General features: G+C 41.0%; 1 protein-coding gene across 1 annotated transcript; it reads right to left on the reverse strand.

The window, feature by feature from the left end:
- Window positions 1-1,004: 1,004 nt before the first annotated feature.
- LOC124132168 (cyclin-Y-like protein 1) lies at window positions 1,005-18,601 on the reverse strand. The gene is made up of 8 exons (XM_046495920.2): window positions 17,946-18,601; window positions 14,688-14,765; window positions 12,430-12,485; window positions 9,229-9,441; window positions 8,893-9,012; window positions 8,113-8,279; window positions 7,649-7,811; window positions 1,005-2,421 (listed from the first exon to the last, which is right to left on the reverse strand). Exons 1-8 carry the CDS (start codon window positions 18,112-18,114, stop codon window positions 2,299-2,301), a joined length of 1,089 nt encoding a protein of 362 aa, XP_046351876.1. The 5' UTR covers window positions 18,115-18,601; the 3' UTR covers window positions 1,005-2,298.
- Window positions 18,602-18,801: the final 200 nt, after the last annotated feature.

Here is an 18,801-nt window from a genome sequence, read left to right on the forward strand (position 1 = left end):
TATTGAACTTCTGTGAGAAAGTCATAAGGCCATAAATGACTAATTTGGTTATAAGAATCGCAACCTTTTCATAATATAACCCAACTACATCGAAATTTGGTACTTAATTGCAGATGAAATAAATGGGCACAAAAAGTTTCTGCTAAAGCTGGTACATTCCTAACATGTAAACCAATACTACAGGGAGAGCCACATTAAGTGAGTGAGTGAGTGAGTATGGTTTTAAGCTGTTCTAGCAATATTCCCGCAATATCACAGCGGGGGACACCAGAAATGGGCTCCTCACATTGTACCAATGTGAGGAATTGAAACCGGGCCTGTGGCATGACAAGCTAACACTTTAGCCATTATGCTACCCAACCGCCCAGAGCAGCATTGAGATACATTTAGCAACAGGTTTATGCAACATGCTTCAAGCTACATTTCTCTAGATTTTCACTGGTCTTTTTTTTTGGAAAAAAACATACTGTTATAACCAAAGATTGTCCACTTCCAGAGAACAAATTATACATTAATAATGGTCTAATTCCCACATAATGTTCAAACATAAAAGCTGTAATGAATTATCCAAAGCTGTTGCAAGGAAAACTTTAAATGTTAGTGACACTTATTCTCGAATGACTGTCTGATTACACGTCCACTAGTTATGTAATTCTTGAGGTATCATCGAAACAAATATAGTTAAAAAACTATGGGCAATAAATGAAGAGTTCCAGGTGATATTCTACTGTCCTGTCAATCAGGTTTCACTGTTGACTTTGATCTTAATACATGTCTGGAAAAGAGTAGGTGAATTACACAGCTACACTTGTAGACAGTCCAGGCTGCAGAAGAGGAATTTTGCAATACTGGGTTATTCCACAATAAGTGCATACTTTTTTATTTTCATGTTTCACAGATTTATTCCAGCTTTTCCACACAGGGTCAGTCGATATATATATAAAAATATATGTCATTTATTTATTTACTTATTTACTTACTTACTTACTTATATGAAAGTCATTCTGCCATGGAGTTAAAACTGCAGGTGGCCTCTTGAATCACTGATAGTGATGTAGACACATAATTTATATATAACATTTTGTATTGTAAAAGAGGGTATACATATTTTTATGTTTAATTTATTTCTTAGACTGACTAAGAAAGCTTTTCACTAGGGGCAGCGTGCCTGTGAAATGAAAAAAAAATGTGTTGCCTAAAGTAATCTGATATCAATGTACAGCCAGATGGCTCAACTAAAAAACAAAAGGATGACACACTATTTACCACAGCATTCAATGTGAAGTTAGGGTTCTTTCTTATTACTAGGTTCAGGTTTTCATATATAATTAATTTTGAAATTTTGTACTCATTTATGTCACAATAAATACACAAGTATTTGGGGAGAAATGTCCTTGAAATAACATACACTTTGGGAGGGCAATTGTTTTTTAGTAAGCTTGTCATAGGTATTTCATGCTCAATCACATGTAAAAGTTTGATCAAAGCCTGACATGTAGCCACAACAAATACTATATGTAGCTTCACTGGCACTCCAAGCAGTGTCTGAATCTTTGCCATGTAAATTTATAAAAACATTAAAATTTATGTCACAATTCACAAAAAATTACCAATGAAAATGTGTAAATCTGCAAACAAATAAATAAAAGAGTAAAGGCCTTAACTCCATTCAGCTGATGAGACACTCTTGCTTGGTTCCTGTATAGCTAGGAGCTATGTTGATTTACCATTTTGATCACACATCAAGACTAGAAGCTTCTGACTGATGGGGTGGGAATATATAGAGATATATGATCCTAATACTTTCTACATGATTCCATGAGTGCATGCCTAACCTCTCTCATTCACCCAAACACTTCTTCCATCGGCTGTGTCAACAAATTCCAATGTTTTTGGCATACATTAATACTCAGTGATTACCTGTCAGTGGAACAACCACTACCTGTGATATCAACAACGAAAACACTGATCAAACAAAAACACCTGTTAACACTGAGCAATATCCTCCATAAAATTTGTTCAAATTCAAGATTTCTGGAAGCAACTTACAATACGTAATATATATCATGTACATTTCATTGTGGTCCTTGCTCATATCTAATCATGCCTACGATTCACTACCAGTATCTTTGTATGTTGCATGTGCATTCCACTGCAAATGAACTACCTGCCAAGTGATAAGTTACATATACAAAGCCTGTGGGCAGAAACATTTAGACATTAATGATGATTGTCACCTGTCAATCATCCTGATTGACCAATCGAAATTTGTTTACGACTAAGCAATCACATTGGTGATCAAGAGAGGATAGCCTTGCTGCCTCTATTTGATACAGATAAGCCATCTAGACTAGCAGTTCGGTGGATCTTCCCCGTCTTCTGCCAGGCACGCACCTTGTCTTCGCACACACTGCACATGGCCTGAAATAGAGAAGACATGTCACTTTCTCTGCCCAGGAATACTGCTTCCTCCCACCACAACAGCCGTACATCACCATCAGCATCTCAACTCCATCATACAGCCCATCGCTTCCTCAGGTGTTTCAGTGTCCCAAACATCATGAATTGTTTGACAGGCATTTCTTAGATATTGACAGATAAGACAGGATACAAAATTAAAGAATATCGACTTCTTTAATATACTGTTATAGCAATGTTTTGGTAAAAAACCTATTAAAGTTGACAGCATTTGACAACAGAACATAAGCCATAACAGCATTTTAAAGGAGTCGCTATCCATAAATTGTGTCTACTTTATGATTTTGCCCCAATGATGTTTATGAGTATTTTATGTGACATCACATCACAAGAAGGAAACTTCAAGTTAACATCTATGGCTATGGATTTTCTTCATGATCTTAGCATTTGATGACGCTTGGGTGCATTCTGCACATAAACAACAGCTCACCATAATCATCCTAATGTTTAACAGATTACCTCAAATGATTTATAGCCAAGCATGTCGACCACAGGAAGTGTTTTATATTTTTATAATGTAGTCAATATCGTGGATATTCAGTAATTAGTTCTGGTAAACTTGTCTAGATAGTACAAGTACCTATATTACAGTGTAGGAACATTCCATAGACAGTATCATTAAAATCAAACCAACAAAGTTTCCAGCTCACTTTTGCCACTTAACTAACAAATACGTTCCTTTGGCATTTGAAAATTATAAATCCCTTAGTCAGCACCAAAAGACAATACATTAGTCCATCTCCGCATTTAACTAAGAACTATCAGAGATAAATATCTCTGTTAAATCCAACTGGCCCACAGACCACACTTTATGAAACAGTAACAGTATAGAATACAAGTAGGACTTCTAGTTTATCATTAGTCTACCTCCAACTACTGTTGACCTCCATCAACATAGGGCCCTGCCTAGTACTACAACATACCTCCAGCTTGAGGGCCCTATCTAGTAGTGTACTATACTAGCCACATAAAGAAACTGTGCACAGAGAAAATATATTCTGGATTGAAATACAACACAGCAAGAACAAAATGATGCAGAAGCTGTAGCAGCTGAATGATCGGACCATAAGAAAATGTCAACTGGACCTGAACAACATCTGTTACGATGACGTCAGAAGATCAAAATGGAGTAGGGGGTCAAACAACAAAGTCACAAAGTCAATAACGGGTATGACCACCCTGTGCGTGAATCACAGCAGTGCATCGGCGACGCATGGAGTCCACCAAATGGGCATGGAAGGCCTGGGGAATGGCCTGCCATATCCTCCTCAAATCCTGTGCCAAGTCACGGACGTTATCTGGAGGATGTGGAAGACGACGCAGACAGCGCTCCATTTCATCCCACACATGCTCTATTGGGGAGAGATCTGGAGAAATTGCAGGTCATGGCAGTAACATGACATTGTTATGGTGAAGGAAATCCATTGCAACCCTAGCCGTGTGAGGACGAGCGGTGTCCTGTTGAAATGTCAATCCCGGGCCATGACGTTGCAAGAAAGGAAAGACCACAGGCCTCAGAATCTGATCTCTGTAGCCAACACCGGTGAGATTGCTCTGAACAACCACCAAAGGGGTGGTGTTATCCCACCCCAAATCATCACAGAGCCACCTCCAAAACGATTCCTCTCCACAATACAGTTGCATGCATAACGTTCTCCCAAACGCCGGTAGACACGTTGGCGCCCGTCACTGTGGGAAATGTTGAACCTCGATTCATCTGTAAAGACAACATTTCTCCACCATATTCGAGGTTGGCGAACATGATTTCGACACCATCTTAGACGGTTGATTCGATGACGGTGTGTCAGGATGGGATGTATGGCAGGGCGTCGTGGTCGAATCCCGTACTGACGTAAACGATTCCTGACAGTGTTGGGATGGATACGGCGCAGTCCAGGAATTGTCTGGGACGTCATTACTGCCGTTTGGAACCTGTGTCTGAGATGTGTAACTCGAATCCATCTGTCCTGTCTTGGCGTCGTTACTCGGGGACGTCCTGAACGTGGGTGGTCAGCAACGTCGTGTTACGATGGTATTGGAAATGTGTTGCCACCTGTTGTTGCCTCATTCCCGCTCAGATCATTCCAATGGCTTCATGACGCTGTGCATCTTGGCATGATTTGCTTGTGATATGCGTGTGTCTGCGCCTGAGAAGTTTTGAATTTTTGAATGACCACAGATCATGCTTTCCAAAGTGACAGCGAATTTTGAGTTGCGCATGCTGTGTACAGCTGCACAGGACGCACATTCAGTAACACGTTGCACGTCCATAGGCCCCCATCAATGACGTCATATGGCATGGCACGTGCATGAGCATTTGAATGTCTCCAATAATTGCTGTGTTCAAACCTATCTTTCATATCTGGACGGTGTGCCCTTGTATCTATATTTTCTCCGTGCACAGTTTCTTTATGTGGCTAGTATACAACATACCTCCAGCTTGAGGGCTCTGTCTAGTACTACAACATACCTTCAGCTTGAGGGCCCTGTCTAGTACTGTACTACAACATACCTCCAGCTTGAGGGCTCTGCCTAGTACTGTACTACAACATACCTCCAGCTTCAGGGCCCTGTCTAGTACTGTACTACAACATACCTTCAGCTTGAGGGCCCTATCTAGTAGTGTACTACAACATACCTCCAGCTTGAGGGCTCTGTCTAGTACTGTACTACAACATACCTCCAGCTTCAGGGCCCTGTCTAGTACTGTACTACAACATACCTCCAGCTTGAGGGCCCTGTGTAGTAGTGTACTACAACATACCTCCAGCTTCAGGGCCCTATCTAGTATTGCACTACAACATACCTCCAGCTTGAGGGCTCTGCCTAGTACTGTACTACAACATACCTCCAGCTTGAGGGCCCTGTCTGGGACTACAACATACCTCCAGCTTGAGGGCCCTATTTAGTAGTGTACTACAACATACCTCCAGCTTGAGGGCCCTGTCTAGTACTGTACTACAACATACCTCCAGCTTGAGGGCCCTGTCTGGGACTACAACATACCTCCAGCTTGAGGGCCCTGTCTAGTACTGTACTACAACATACCTTCAGCTTGAGGGCCCTATCTAGTACTGTACTACAACATACCTCCAGCTTGAGGGCCCTGTCTAGTAGTGTACTACAACATACCTTCAGCTTGAGGGCCCTGTCTGGGACAACAACATACCTCCAGCTTGAGGGCTCTGCCTAGTACTGTACTACAACATACCTCCAGCTTGAGGGCCCTGTCTAGTAGTGTACTACAACATACCTCCAGCTTGAGGGCCCTATCTAGTAGTGTACTACAACATACCTCCAGCTTGAGGGCCCTGTCTAGTACTGTACTACAACATACCTCCAGCTTGAGGGCCCTGTCTAGTAGTGTACTACAACATACCTCCAGCTTCAGGGCCCTGTCTGGGACAACAACATACCTCCAGCTTGAGGGCCCTATCTAGTACTGTACTACAACATACCTCCAGCTTGAGGGCTCTATCTAGTACTGTACTACAACATACCTCCAGCTTCAGGGCCCTGTCTTGGACTACAACATACCTCCAGCTTGAGGGCCCTGTCTAGTACTGTACTACAACATACCTTCAGCTTGAGGGCCCTGTCTAGTACTGTACTACAACATACCTCCAGCTTGAGGGCCCTGTCTAGTACTGTACTACAACATACCTCCAGCTTGAGGGCCCTGTCTAGTACTGTACTACAACATACCTTCAGCTTGAGGGCCCTATCTAGTAGTGTACTACAACATACCTTCAGCTTGAGGGCCCTGTCTAGTACTGTACTACAACATACCTCCAGCTTGAGGGCCCTGTCTGGGACTACAACATACCTCCAGCTTGAGGGCCCTGTCTAGTACTGTACTACAACATACCTTCAGCTTGAGGGCCCTATCTAGTACTGTACTACAACATACCTCGAGCTTGAGGGCTCTATCTAGTACTGTACTACAACATACCTCCAGCTTGAGGGCCCTGTCTGGGACTACAACATACCTCCAGCTTGAGGGCCCTGTCTAGTACTGTACTACAACATACCTCCAGCTTGAGGGCCCTATCTAGTACTGTACTACAACATACCTCCAGCTTGAGGGCCCTGTCTAGTACTGTACTACAACATACCTCCAGCTTGAGGGCCCTATCTAGTAGTGTACTACAACATGCCTCCAGCTTGAGGGCCCTGTCTGGGACTACAACATACCTCCAGCTTGAGGTCTCTATCTAGTAGTGTACTACAACATACCTCCAGCTTGAGGGCCCTGTCTGGGACTACAACATACCTCCAGCTTGAGGGCCCTATCTAGTAGTGTACTACAACATACCTCCAGCTTTGAGGGCCCTATCTAGTAGTGTACTACAACATACCTTCAGCTTGAGGGCCCTGTCTGGGACTACAACATACCTCCAGCTTGAGGGCCCTGTCTAGTAGTGTACTACAACATACCTCCAGCTTGAGGGCCCTATCTAGTAGTGTACTACAACATACCTCCAGCTTGAGGGCCCTGCCTAGTACTGTACTACAACATACCTCCAGCTTGAGGGCTCTATCTAGTACTGTACTACAACATACCTCCAGCTTGAGGGCCCTGTCTGGGACTACAACATACCTCCAGCTTGAGGGCCCTGTCTAGTAGTGTACTACAACATACCTCCAGCTTGAGGGCCCTATCTAGTAGTGTACTACAACATACCTCCAGCTTTGAGGGCCCTGTCTGGTAGTGTACTACAACATACCTCCAGCTTGAGGGCCCTATCTAGTAGTGTACTACAACATACCTCCAGCTTGAGGGCCCTGTCTGGGACTACAACATACCTCCAGCTTGAGCGCCCTATCTAGTACTGTACTACAACATACCTCCAGCTTGAGGGCCCTGTCTGGGACTACAACATACCTCCAGCTTGAGGGCCCTGTCTAGTAGTGTACTACAACATACCTCCAGCTTGAGGGCCCTATCTAGTAGTGTACTACAACATACCTCCAGCTTTGAGGGCCCTGTCTGGTAGTGTACTACAACATACCTCCAGCTTGAGGGCCCTATCTAGTAGTGTACTACAACATACCTCCAGCTTGAGGGCCCTGTCTGGGACTACAACATACCTCCAGCTTGAGCGCCCTATCTAGTACTGTACTACAACATACCTCCAGCTTGAGGGCCCTGTCTGGGACTACAACATACCTCCAGCTTGAGCGCCCTGTCTTTACTGAGAGGCTCCAGGGGAAAGACCAAATCATGAGCATCAGCAAGAGATCGAAGGTCAAAGTAGTATTTGGCATAGACACTTGAGGGTACGTTGATGTTGAACTGTAACAACTCTAAAAACTGCCGCTCTAGTTCATTCCTGGAAGAAGAAATAGATGATTATACAACTATCCCAGCAATCTGCAGTAACTAGAATGTCAAGTTTTGACTTCTTGTCGCACAACACAAAGATATATTCAACTTTGAAACTGCTACAAATTCTGTTTCTCTGATAATGAGCATTATAAGCTTCAGAGCTCCAAAATGTTTCAAATTGTAGAGAAGATTTTTCAGTTTCACATGCAGACCAAACATGTGGTGTTCATACTCATTATACATATATAATTACATGAGAAGCAACTCAAATCCACAATCATGTACTGAATTTATTGACAACTTACATGTCTTCAACGGCGACATCTTTGAGAATCTGACAGAAATCCACATTCCACACGGCCTGATCATCCCACACTTTTGAAGCAAGAAGGATGGCACCGAGGACAATCCTCCGCCAAGTTGCTGGAGAAATCTCTATCTCAGCGTATGTTAAAAGTCTTTCCAAATACACCTGCAGACAAGTAAATAGATCAATACATTTAGTTCAGGCCTGGTCACAATCAGGGCAAAAAGGGATTCAATCCCCAAACCAGTGAATCCCAGCAGCCATAAACAGGTAAGGGACACAGTTACTGGAAGCAAGCATCTTCATCAGTACCCCTGTAACCATGTTTATGTAGCTGAATTCGGGATGGATGGGTTGGATCCATTGATCAGCCATGCTTCCCTAATATGAAAATATGGCCTGTTTTCAACCAGCAAGTTTAATTGAGGGAGCTTAACACCCTTCTGAGTAGCATTTCAGCTGATGTAACTTGGTGAAGCCCACAATGTTTCCTAATCACAAAATACTGATTAGAATGCTTGCAAAACTGAGAATGGATGGAAATAATATGTCCCATGAGACACAAAACCATATGGCTGTTAGAATCACGGAAATCATTAAATTGCAGCATGCATGCTTAAATTAAAACATTTCTATTCAGAAAAGAAATACAACTGAATTTCATTCTGCCCTTTCCAACTTACTTTGCATGATAACTAAGTACCATTTCAACAACCCATCCATAATTTGGAAGGAGAATATGTATATTTGTTTTACTACAATCATGTCATGTACTCACTAAGGTAACTATTGCACATTCTGCTGTGAGCTGGGCAGCACTGAAAAGGTTCCTAACAAAGCGATATATAGTCTTGTGCTCAGGATCCCTCTTGTTGTAGTCGTCTGGGACAGGTTCCTTCTGAAAGGTCAAGCTCATGGAGTTTACGATCAAGGTGTTTCAATACTCTAACAGGCCTCACAATTGTTAGGTTAAAATACTGAACATTGTAAAATTTACACACAAAATTCTGAATACATAAAAACTTTTCTTGCTGTTGGAAACATATCCTTATACCTTCAGTTTTATTCAAACTACAATCAAGTCTTAAAATATGCTCCCCAAAATAACACTTGCAGACAAAGGGTGTTTTTTCTCATCAAATATATCCTGTATATGTGATTCTGTATTGTGAGGAGGCATGATTCGATCACGGTTCCGTATGTGGAAGTAGATGGCAAGTGCTACTGCTTTGATTGTGTTCTTCAGATTGGGTTGAGACACTGTGGAGTCATCGATGAATATCGTGGAACACGAGCTGAATTTCTTCAGTTGTCCATACTCATCTACCTGAAAACAAACAAACTTGTTGTGAGTGAATTGGATTCAACATCACTTTGATTTCGTTACATCAAGGCATGTCAGTTTAATGTAGGAGGAAAGCCCCCAGGGATACAGATCTGAAGTCATTTTATCACTTTGATGAAACCCATCTGCATGGGGGAGATGCAGACAAACCAAGAATCATTAGCAAGATACCCATAATCCAGGGAATTTGGCAATCAAAGGGATGCAACTCTGCACATCTAATCGCTGCAGCATTCTCACATGGATCACCAATGCCATCACAGTACGTTGATACTTCATCAGTGAGTGAGTGAATGTTGTTTAATGCTGCGGTCAGCAAAAAATAGCATTTATCATTGAGGCCTGCAAATAATTGTCTGGGTCAGACAAACCAATGATTTATATTTTGAGCAACATCAGGGTACGATTACAAGCAATCATCCAAGTTAGACCACATGAACCATTTCAGTCGCATCTTGCTCCCAAGAATCTGCAACTGGGGACTAGTTATATGCCTGATTGTATGCCCAACAGGGTAATGCTCAGCACGCCAAGTCGTACTGTTGTACAGTATTCACTATAGTTCCAGTTCTACAACTGAATATCTGCATCTTGTAGCCTGTAACAGGGAGATGTAACAAGATGCCAACCTAAGGTCACAATACTTGGTACTATTAGGGTTTGTAGGACAATGCTAACTGCACCAAATTGCATGAAATACTGCAAGGTCAATGCAGCCTGGCTAACACAAGGCTGTTGCAAGTAACAGTTTATGTGAAACTCTCATGAGTCATACCCAGTTAATTGAGTCTTGCTCTAAAGAGAAGTACACCTAATAAGATTTAGCAGTTTGTTTCAGGAAGTAAGGTAACACTGGAGCAGTTATTAGATCTGTTTTCACAAAACCTAAATAATTTTTAGAATGAAAATATTACAACTACTCACCTGAACTTAATTTATAAACATTTTCTGAAGACAATATATGCAAACATCTTAAAATTTACGTCTAGTTTTTAATTAATCGTCGTTTCAAAATATATTTATGCATCAAAGTGAACGTAACTCTCACACTCCATGTGGCTTCGATGACAGCACGTGATGTAAACAAAGGAAAATTCCGCAAATGGACAAGGTTTTTCATGTTTCGGCATAATTTCTCACTAAAAGTTAACCATGACATATGTTTATCTAGATGTGTAGACTTGTAAAAAATGAAACAGAAGAAAATATTATCCTTGTTGCGGTGAATAATGTGATTTAACACGGTTACAGTATGTGGTTAAGCACAAGCTATGGAACGGGGTAAACAGAAGTTATCGGAGGGACACATGTTTTTTGCTGAAATTTAGGTAAACATTATTGAATGAAATTTTAAATAAAATTAATAAAATAGATGACAAACATAAGGTCAGATATACAGAGAACACATTTTTATTACCAGATAGTGTAACAACAGGATTAACTTGCGTAATTCAATTCGGATTTCTTATGCTATTTCCAATGACGGATCATGACAGTCTGAAATAAGACTGAAGAAAAGTCTGTGCGTATTATACACGAGAGATATTTTTTTCAGGATTTAATTGCCCATAATTAGGGGTGTGTATTATACACGAGTGTGTATTATACACGAATAAATATGGTATATACGAAATGTAAAGCTTTTGGTGTGTTTGTTGTTGCTAATAAACTGTATTCAACCAGAAAATATTACAGTGTTCACAAGTCTTGAGTTCAACTTCACTGTTGATAGATAATACAAGATAACTAGATAAAAGATGTAAATGAGCTAGTGGTATTAGATTATAATCTGACATGAAATGTATTTTAATATCCATCCATGATTAAAAATTATGTCTCACAGTTGAGACTGATGTTATTTATTCATCCTGTATTAGTGTCACTGTTAATTGTTTCATGAGCTGTGAAGTAATTAAAGATTGTGAAAAGATAAAACCAACAAACTTTGTTTTTCATTCATATATCCTTTATTTCTCTGTTGTACAATCAGCTGAGAACATTAATTAGCACTTGTTAACTTAAACTAAAGACATATAATATTTAAAAGATACTTAACTTTTAGTGTAACATTAACAGTGAACACTTTAAATTTCATTAATCATACAATAAAACATTTGACTCTCAAAAATTATTTTTGACTCCGTAAAATTCATAGGCTGAGTCAAGGTGACTGGAGTCTAGGGGGAACCCTGTATATATATATAAACTCATCGCCAAAAAAACGTGAACCATAGAAACATATAGAGAAGTATGTACAGTAAGAGGAGATGTTTCCAATGTGAGTATATATGCTCGCTGGAAAGCTTACTGCCCTGGACCACCACTTACTAATAAAGAGTTGTGGCGAGGCTCCCGCGTGTCAGTGAGTATATATGCTCGCTGGGAAGCTTACTGCCCTGATCACAACTTACTAATGAGGAGTTGTGGCGAGGCTCCCGCGTGTCAGTGAGTATATATGCTCAGTGGTTAGCTTACTGCCCTGGACCACCACTTACTAATGAGGAGTTGTGGCGAGGCTCCCGCTTGTCAGTGAGTATATATGCTCAGTGGTTAGCTTACTGCCCTGGACCACCACTTACTAATGAGGAGTTATGGCGAGGCTCCCGCGTGTCAGTGAGTATATATGCTCGCTGGTTAGCTTACTGCCCTGGATCTCCACTTACTAATGCGGAGTTGTGGCGAGGCTCCCGCGTGTCAGTGAGTATATATGCTCGCTGGTTAGCTTACTGCCCTGATCACAACTAACTAATGAGGAGTTGTGGCGAGGCTCCCGCGTGTCAGTGAGTATACATGCTCAGTGGTTAGCTTACTGCCCTGGACCACCACTTACTAATGAGGAGTTGTGGTGAGGCTCCCGCGTGTTAGTGAGTATATATGCTCGCTGGTTAGCTTACTGCCCTGGACCACCACTTACTAATGCGGAGTTGTGGTGAGGCTCGCGCATGTCAGTGACAACAACACTTTACTTACCACATGATGGTGGCCTTCTGATGTGATGATCTGACTTCTCCTCCTCATCTTATTATCTGGAGAGAAAAACATTGAGTAATGTAATGTAGGAAACAGGCCTGGAGCAGATGATAACACTAACAGGGTCAAAGATATGACAGCTATTGAAGCATAAACATAATAACCATAATGATAAATTATCCCAGAGTGTGCGCAAGTGTGAGTACATGTGAGTGAGTGTTTGTGAGTATGTGTGAGGATGTGTGAGATGTGTGAGTGAGTTTGTGTGAGTGGGTATATGGGAGTGTGAGTATGTGCGAGTGAGTGTTTGTGAGTATGTGTGAGGATGTGTGAGATGTGTGAGTTAGTTTTTGTGAGTGGGTATATGCGAGTGTGAGTGTTTGTGAGTATGTGTGAGATGTGTGAGTGAGTTTTTGTGAGTGGGTATATGCGAATGTGAGTATGTGTGAGTGAGTGAGCATATGTGTGTTTATGTGAGTGTGAGTGTGTGCGAGTGAGTGTGCGAGTGAGTGTGTGAGTATGTGTGAGAGTATGTGTGAGTTTTTGTTTGTTTGTCGCTTAATGCTGCACTCAGCAATATTCCAGCCATAAGACGGCGGTGAGTGTGTGTGGGTGAGCTGGGTTTAAAACCACAGTATATCAGAAACATCACGTGTCAGAACACTGTGCAAGGCATTTGTGACCAACACGTGTTATTCCGGGACAAGACCAAAAGCGACTCGTGCTCCTCTAGTGGCCATTTTTGCGACTGGGTTCAATGTAAGTACAAAGACACATAGCTAGAAGAATTGAGTGAGTATGGTTTTACGCCGATTTTAGCAATATTCCAGCAATGTCATGGCGGGGGACACCAGAAATGGGCTTTACACATTGTACCCATGTCGGGAATTGAACCCGGGTCTTCGGCATGACGAGTGAACGTTTAAACCACTAGGCTACCCGACCGCCCCATATAGCTAGAAGAACAGTAACTCGTTGCTTAATGATTCACATATATTTCCCCCATATGTCACATATATTCCAGATGCTATCTAGAACATACCGGGACTTATGGAATTATACAGACATTTACATGTATCTTATGTATATAGTTCAATTGCAGTGTAGTCGCTATTTTCAACTCCTGAAGACACGACTTGGATCAGTGAAGAAAACACTGTAGGTCTCAAGAGAATTTGTTACCATAGCACTGGCAAAACGTATTAAGATAGAAGTTTTAAACAATCTGGTCATGCATACACTGAAGTTGACTCAAGTTCTATCTTTATTCAAATATATGAAAAGTCAGAAGGAATGGGTGCATAGTCAGAAAGAAATGTGAACATTTGTGACTTGAAGTATAACCATAGAGTTTAAGATAACTTTTGTCATTAAACAATATATCACGTGACTAACCACAGGTCCGGGTAGTCCAGTGGGTACCCAGGTCCTAGTTAGTACCCACCCAACCCGGGTACCCGATTTACACGTCCCAGCCCTACATCAGATTAAAAAGCACAAAATGGCAATATCCTTGCCTGACTTGTGAACATTACTGAATCCCCAGGTCTAATATCAGCAATCAACAACTTCTCAGACTTGTGAACAATTTTCAGCCCCTGGCCACAATGGTGAACATGGTATAGGACAAGAAAGCAGCAATACAAAGTACACCACAGACTTTGACATGCTAGAGACCATTTCTTAAATGTAAGCCTGAATAGCATATCATGTACAATGTGGGAATAAGCAGATAACATAAACACATCTGGTTATTACCCAGAGGGAGCATGGTTGGTGAGTGGTGACATATACCACCTGGGTGAAACCCACTAGCACAGTGTTCACAGACCAAGCAGTGTTCCTGCTGGCATTTGAAACTGCCAGTCCCGGTCAACTGGCAACTCTAAAAATTACCAATCCATCCAATTTTTGTCAGTCTTAACTTTGAACAATTAACAAAATGTTTGAAATTTCCCCGGTTTCAATTCTTTCAACATAATGTGCAACATTTCACTTTGGTTCGAGATTAAGTCTCTTAATATCAATGTTTAACCTCAAAGCAAAGCAAAATGTTATTTTCTTGTCATTACGAAAATGGGTACACTGCCAAGGCTCATAACTGACACAAATCTGGGATTCACCCTCAAATAGGACATCCTGGCAGCTAAGGGGATGTAACTGTTAATGAGCTTTGTTGAGTTGGACCAGTGGGCCACTCATGTGTTTTCCTGAGTGAGGAAGGATGCAGGTTTGACAACAACATTAACAATGCTCACTTTTCTGGACTTCATGTTCAGAGCGTGTTGAGAAGAGGGGTCTGGCAATAGGATTGTTGGATGGGTCGGCATCGATTTCTGGAAAAGAAATTACACATCATGATTAGATAGGAAAATATATTCATTACAATTATTACACCACAGATAGTGACTTATTGTTTTTATTGTCACCACTATAAGATGATAACTGAGTGAGTGAGTGAGCTGAGTTGAACGCTACTTTTAACAGTATTCCAGTTATATCATAGTGTGTGGGAGGAAAGCCTGAAGTGATGCAGGTCTCAAATGTTTACCACTTTTGTGAAACCCACGAGCATGGGTACGGTGCTGACAAACCTAGTTTCTGATCGTGATGAACTGGGATTAGAAACCCACAATCACAGGGTTCTGGCATGTCCAAGAGACGCAACTTTGCACAGTGAATTGCAGCGCCTTAGACGACTAGGACACCTGTTTTACCAGATGATAAGTAGTGAACTTCTTTGCACCATGCGTCTCAATAATTACATATTTGTTAACTCCAATACTAATCTAACTTTATCATGTTCATAGCACTTTAGTGACTAGTCAAAGTAATATGGAGTGCAGTGTGTGTGTGGGAAGGGTAGGTGGGGAGAGAGAGAGAGCTCTGCACATGCAAGCCATAATTATTTCCAGGCTGAAATGTAAACCATTAACCTCCCATGGGCATGGTATATTCACAGGTGAGCAAAATCAAAGCTGAGTTAGCATTAACATGTTAAGTAACCTGACATAACTTCACCATTTGCGTTTTGTAACATATACCTAAAAGAAGAACTAAAATTTGTGAAAGTAGTACTTTCTTAGCAGTTTTGTCATTACACTGAAACATTTTACATTGCATGTTCATATGTAACAATGATAAAAGTGGGTTGACAAGATGGTTTATCGGGACTATAGATAAAACAAAAGAAAAAACAGTTAACATTATTAACCAAGTTGTTATTTGAGTGAAGAATGCTTTCACTTGGAACAAAAATATCAGCTGTACAACTGCAGTCGGAATGATCTGTACCAGAGACAAATCAGTTCCTCGATCAGTTGGTATTTTAATTGACCAGTTATATGTATACAAGTGAAACCTTCCTTTTCCTGGTAACTTGAACAACACCTGACTTAGTCCATTAGGGTACTTGCAAGCAGTCCCGTGAAGATCCGGGCTAGAATAGGTCTTTAGCAACCCATGATTGCCGTAAAAGGCGACTATGCGTGTCGTAAAAGGTGACTAACGGGATCGGGTGGTCAGGCTCGCTGACTTGGTTGATGCATGTCATCGATCCCAATTTCGTGGATCGATGTTCATGATGTAAATCACTGGATTGTCTGGTCCAGACTCGATTATTTACAGACCGCCGTCATATAGCTGGAATATTGCTGAGTGCGGCGTAAAACAACAAACCAAACCAAACCAAAAACTTGCAAGCATTTATTGCAAAAATTGGTTGTCTGCTGCTGTACTGTAAAAGTCCAGTTTCCACTCTTGCCGGACTAGGCTCGAATTTCCAGTCTCAATCATAGCGCCACCAGTGGCTATTACGAGTTATGTCCCTTCTATGTTCCTCCTATTGACCAATCAGATTTCATCTCTCATATTACTTATATTTGCTACAAACAAAATGGCGGCACCCAGTCACAGTCAACCGAATCTGTACATTGAAATTCATGTTGTTTACAAACCAGATGTCTAGTTCGTTACCCGATTTTGATTGGACTATACATTAGACTTGTTAGTCCAGCCAAAACGAAACTCCATAATTGCAGCCTAGTTCGGCAAGGGTGGAAACTGGACTTATAGTCAGTTAACTCCCTTGCCTCGGGAAGATGGATTCTAAGATGTAAGTTCCTTAATGTCACAATAGGGCCAGAAGGGTTGGCATTTTGGCACATAAATTGTACTACAATTATTGCAATACGGAGAGCTGTATTGCGATACATATGTAATATGTATCGCGCCCCAAATTATATATATTTGTACTGTTCAAATGGTACTTCTTAATTAAAAAAATCCAGACTTCAGATTGCAAGATGAGTTGTGGGGATAAACAAGAGTAGCTATTACGTTATCAATCTGGAATGTTTAAGTTAACAGTTCTGTTTGCATGGTTTAGAGTGAGTGAGTGAGTGAGTGAGTTGGGTTTAACGCCGCTTTTAACACTATTCCAGTCATATCGCGGCATGTCAGCTTAATGTGGGAGGAAAGCCCGAAGTGATGCAGGTCTCAGACGTTTACCACTTCGGTGAAACCCATGAGCACGGGTATGGTGCTGACAAACCTAGAAACATAATCAGGGCGAACAGGGATTGGAACCCACAATCATAGGTTTCTGGCGTGCCCAAGGGACACAACTCTGCACAGCGAATCGTGGCGCCTTAGACGACTGGGCCACCCGTGCCCCCGCATGGTTTAGATAGCAACCCAGTCCATCCAAATACCTCAAGATAGTAGATATAATTAATATAATTATATTAATTCTTCTTCGGATAAAATCAATACGCAAGTGTTGTATTATTGACAGTCGCATTGCAATATACCGGCATACTAGTGATATTATACACCCATAATTGAAAGCACTATTAACATCAATAATCTACATTTCAGTATAGTCATTTGTGTGGTACTTATATGAACTCAATCTGACCATACTTTATTTTCTATATAATACTTTGTGATGTGAAATTTTCATTTCACTTGAAAATTTCATTCTGTAGCAAGTGAGATGGTTTATCACTGTACAGTATATTTAGGTAGTACTTTTTAGACGACAATCCCTCTTTATAACAGTATAATGTTGATTATGTACAAACAAGTGCTATGTCAATGATGACATATATAACTATCAGTATGATCCCTTACAGGAAGAATTTGCTGTACAACAAGGGTTCACAATCAAGATTCAACAAATTGGTGATGATTGATAGAATGCATACATTTTCTATTTGGCAGTCAAGAATATATCAGCGATCTCACTCACTGTAACATGTAAATAATTGAATGTGGGCTTGTAAAACCATTGGTGGGATATCCAAAGCAAAAATAAACACAAAAAGGGTATGATTATGCACAATCAGTCAGGCTACACAGTTAGCAATTAATGTTATACTCCATATTAGTTTCTAATGACAAGCATATGTTCTCGGGATACCGTTTGTATCATTCCTCCTATTTTGTACCGAGCAACAACAAACAAAGCATAATACTATTCCTAACTGAGATATGAATACAAATGAGATCTTCACCTTCTGGCTCCCTCTCACTTATGTGTGGCACACCAGGTAATGATGCTGTGCTCTGTGGCTGAGGCAACATGTGAGATTCCTCTTGAGTTGGCTGGTAAATCTCTTCTCTCTTTGACTTTCGCCCACCTTTAGGGCTATGGTAAATACAGCAGGATTGCTTGTTTCCCATTTTAACCAGATCTTATCCTTTCCTGATTATACCAAACAAGGTAAAGTGATTGAAATTAGGTTCCAATCTATGAAAATATTTGATAATCTAGCATTTAGATCCATAGAACGTACTCGACTCTTCCACGACTGCCATAGTGCACAGGCCACGATGGGTTATTTTCATTAAAACTGAAACGGTAACATAAACAATACAGTTAATTGATGGTATCGCTAGCGTATAAGTGAACAGTGTGCGTCATCATAGAAAACTGCAAGAATCTTGGCACTGCTTGCTGCCTTTGTCACAACAGTGAAATTTGGCTGCATCATCACAATGCACAGTCCTAAACCGTTAGAAATATCCCAAATTTACATCATCCATGTCAATATCTTCGTGAAGAGGAATACATTGGTCTTGATCATACTCAAGCTCCAATTTTCACATTTGTTCGAAGCGTAAGTTCTATATTCTAGTCACCGGCTGAGGCAGCGGAAGTGAATTTGATGTCAATTGCCTCTTAGCAATAAGTCGCACTATATGATTGGTCGACTTTAGGAAGTACTAAACTATGATTGGTTAAGTGTAGTAAGGTGCGAGAAGCTTTATAAGACCTGTTTTGGTTGGTGTATCCAAGTTCTTGAATATCTTCGTAACAACTAATTGCAGGCGCGTGTCGTTTATGTCATCCACAAGATGAATTTGATC

The sequence above is a fragment of the Haliotis rufescens genome, unplaced genomic scaffold, assembly GCF_023055435.1.
Source record: "Haliotis rufescens isolate VD_foot unplaced genomic scaffold, xgHalRufe1.0.p SCAF_4, whole genome shotgun sequence".
Lineage (NCBI taxonomy): Eukaryota > Metazoa > Mollusca > Gastropoda > Lepetellida > Haliotidae > Haliotis > Haliotis rufescens.

What these genes read in the sequence shown, in the direction of transcription:
- LOC124132168 (XM_046495920.2), bottom strand. Translation starts at nt 18,114, where the DNA reads ATGGGAAACAAGCAATCCTGCTGTATTTACCATAGCCCTAAAGGTGGG. An exon ending in AGAAAAAACACCCTTTGTCT is followed by an intron (nt 9,013 to 9,228) that starts GCAAGTGTTATT and finishes TTGACCTTTCAG; the next exon opens with AAGGAACCTGTCCCAGACGA. An exon ending in ACAGGGCGCTCAAGCTGGAG is followed by an intron (nt 2,422 to 7,648) that starts GTATGTTGTAGT and finishes TCTCTATTTCAG; the next exon opens with GCCATGTGCAGTGTGTGCGA.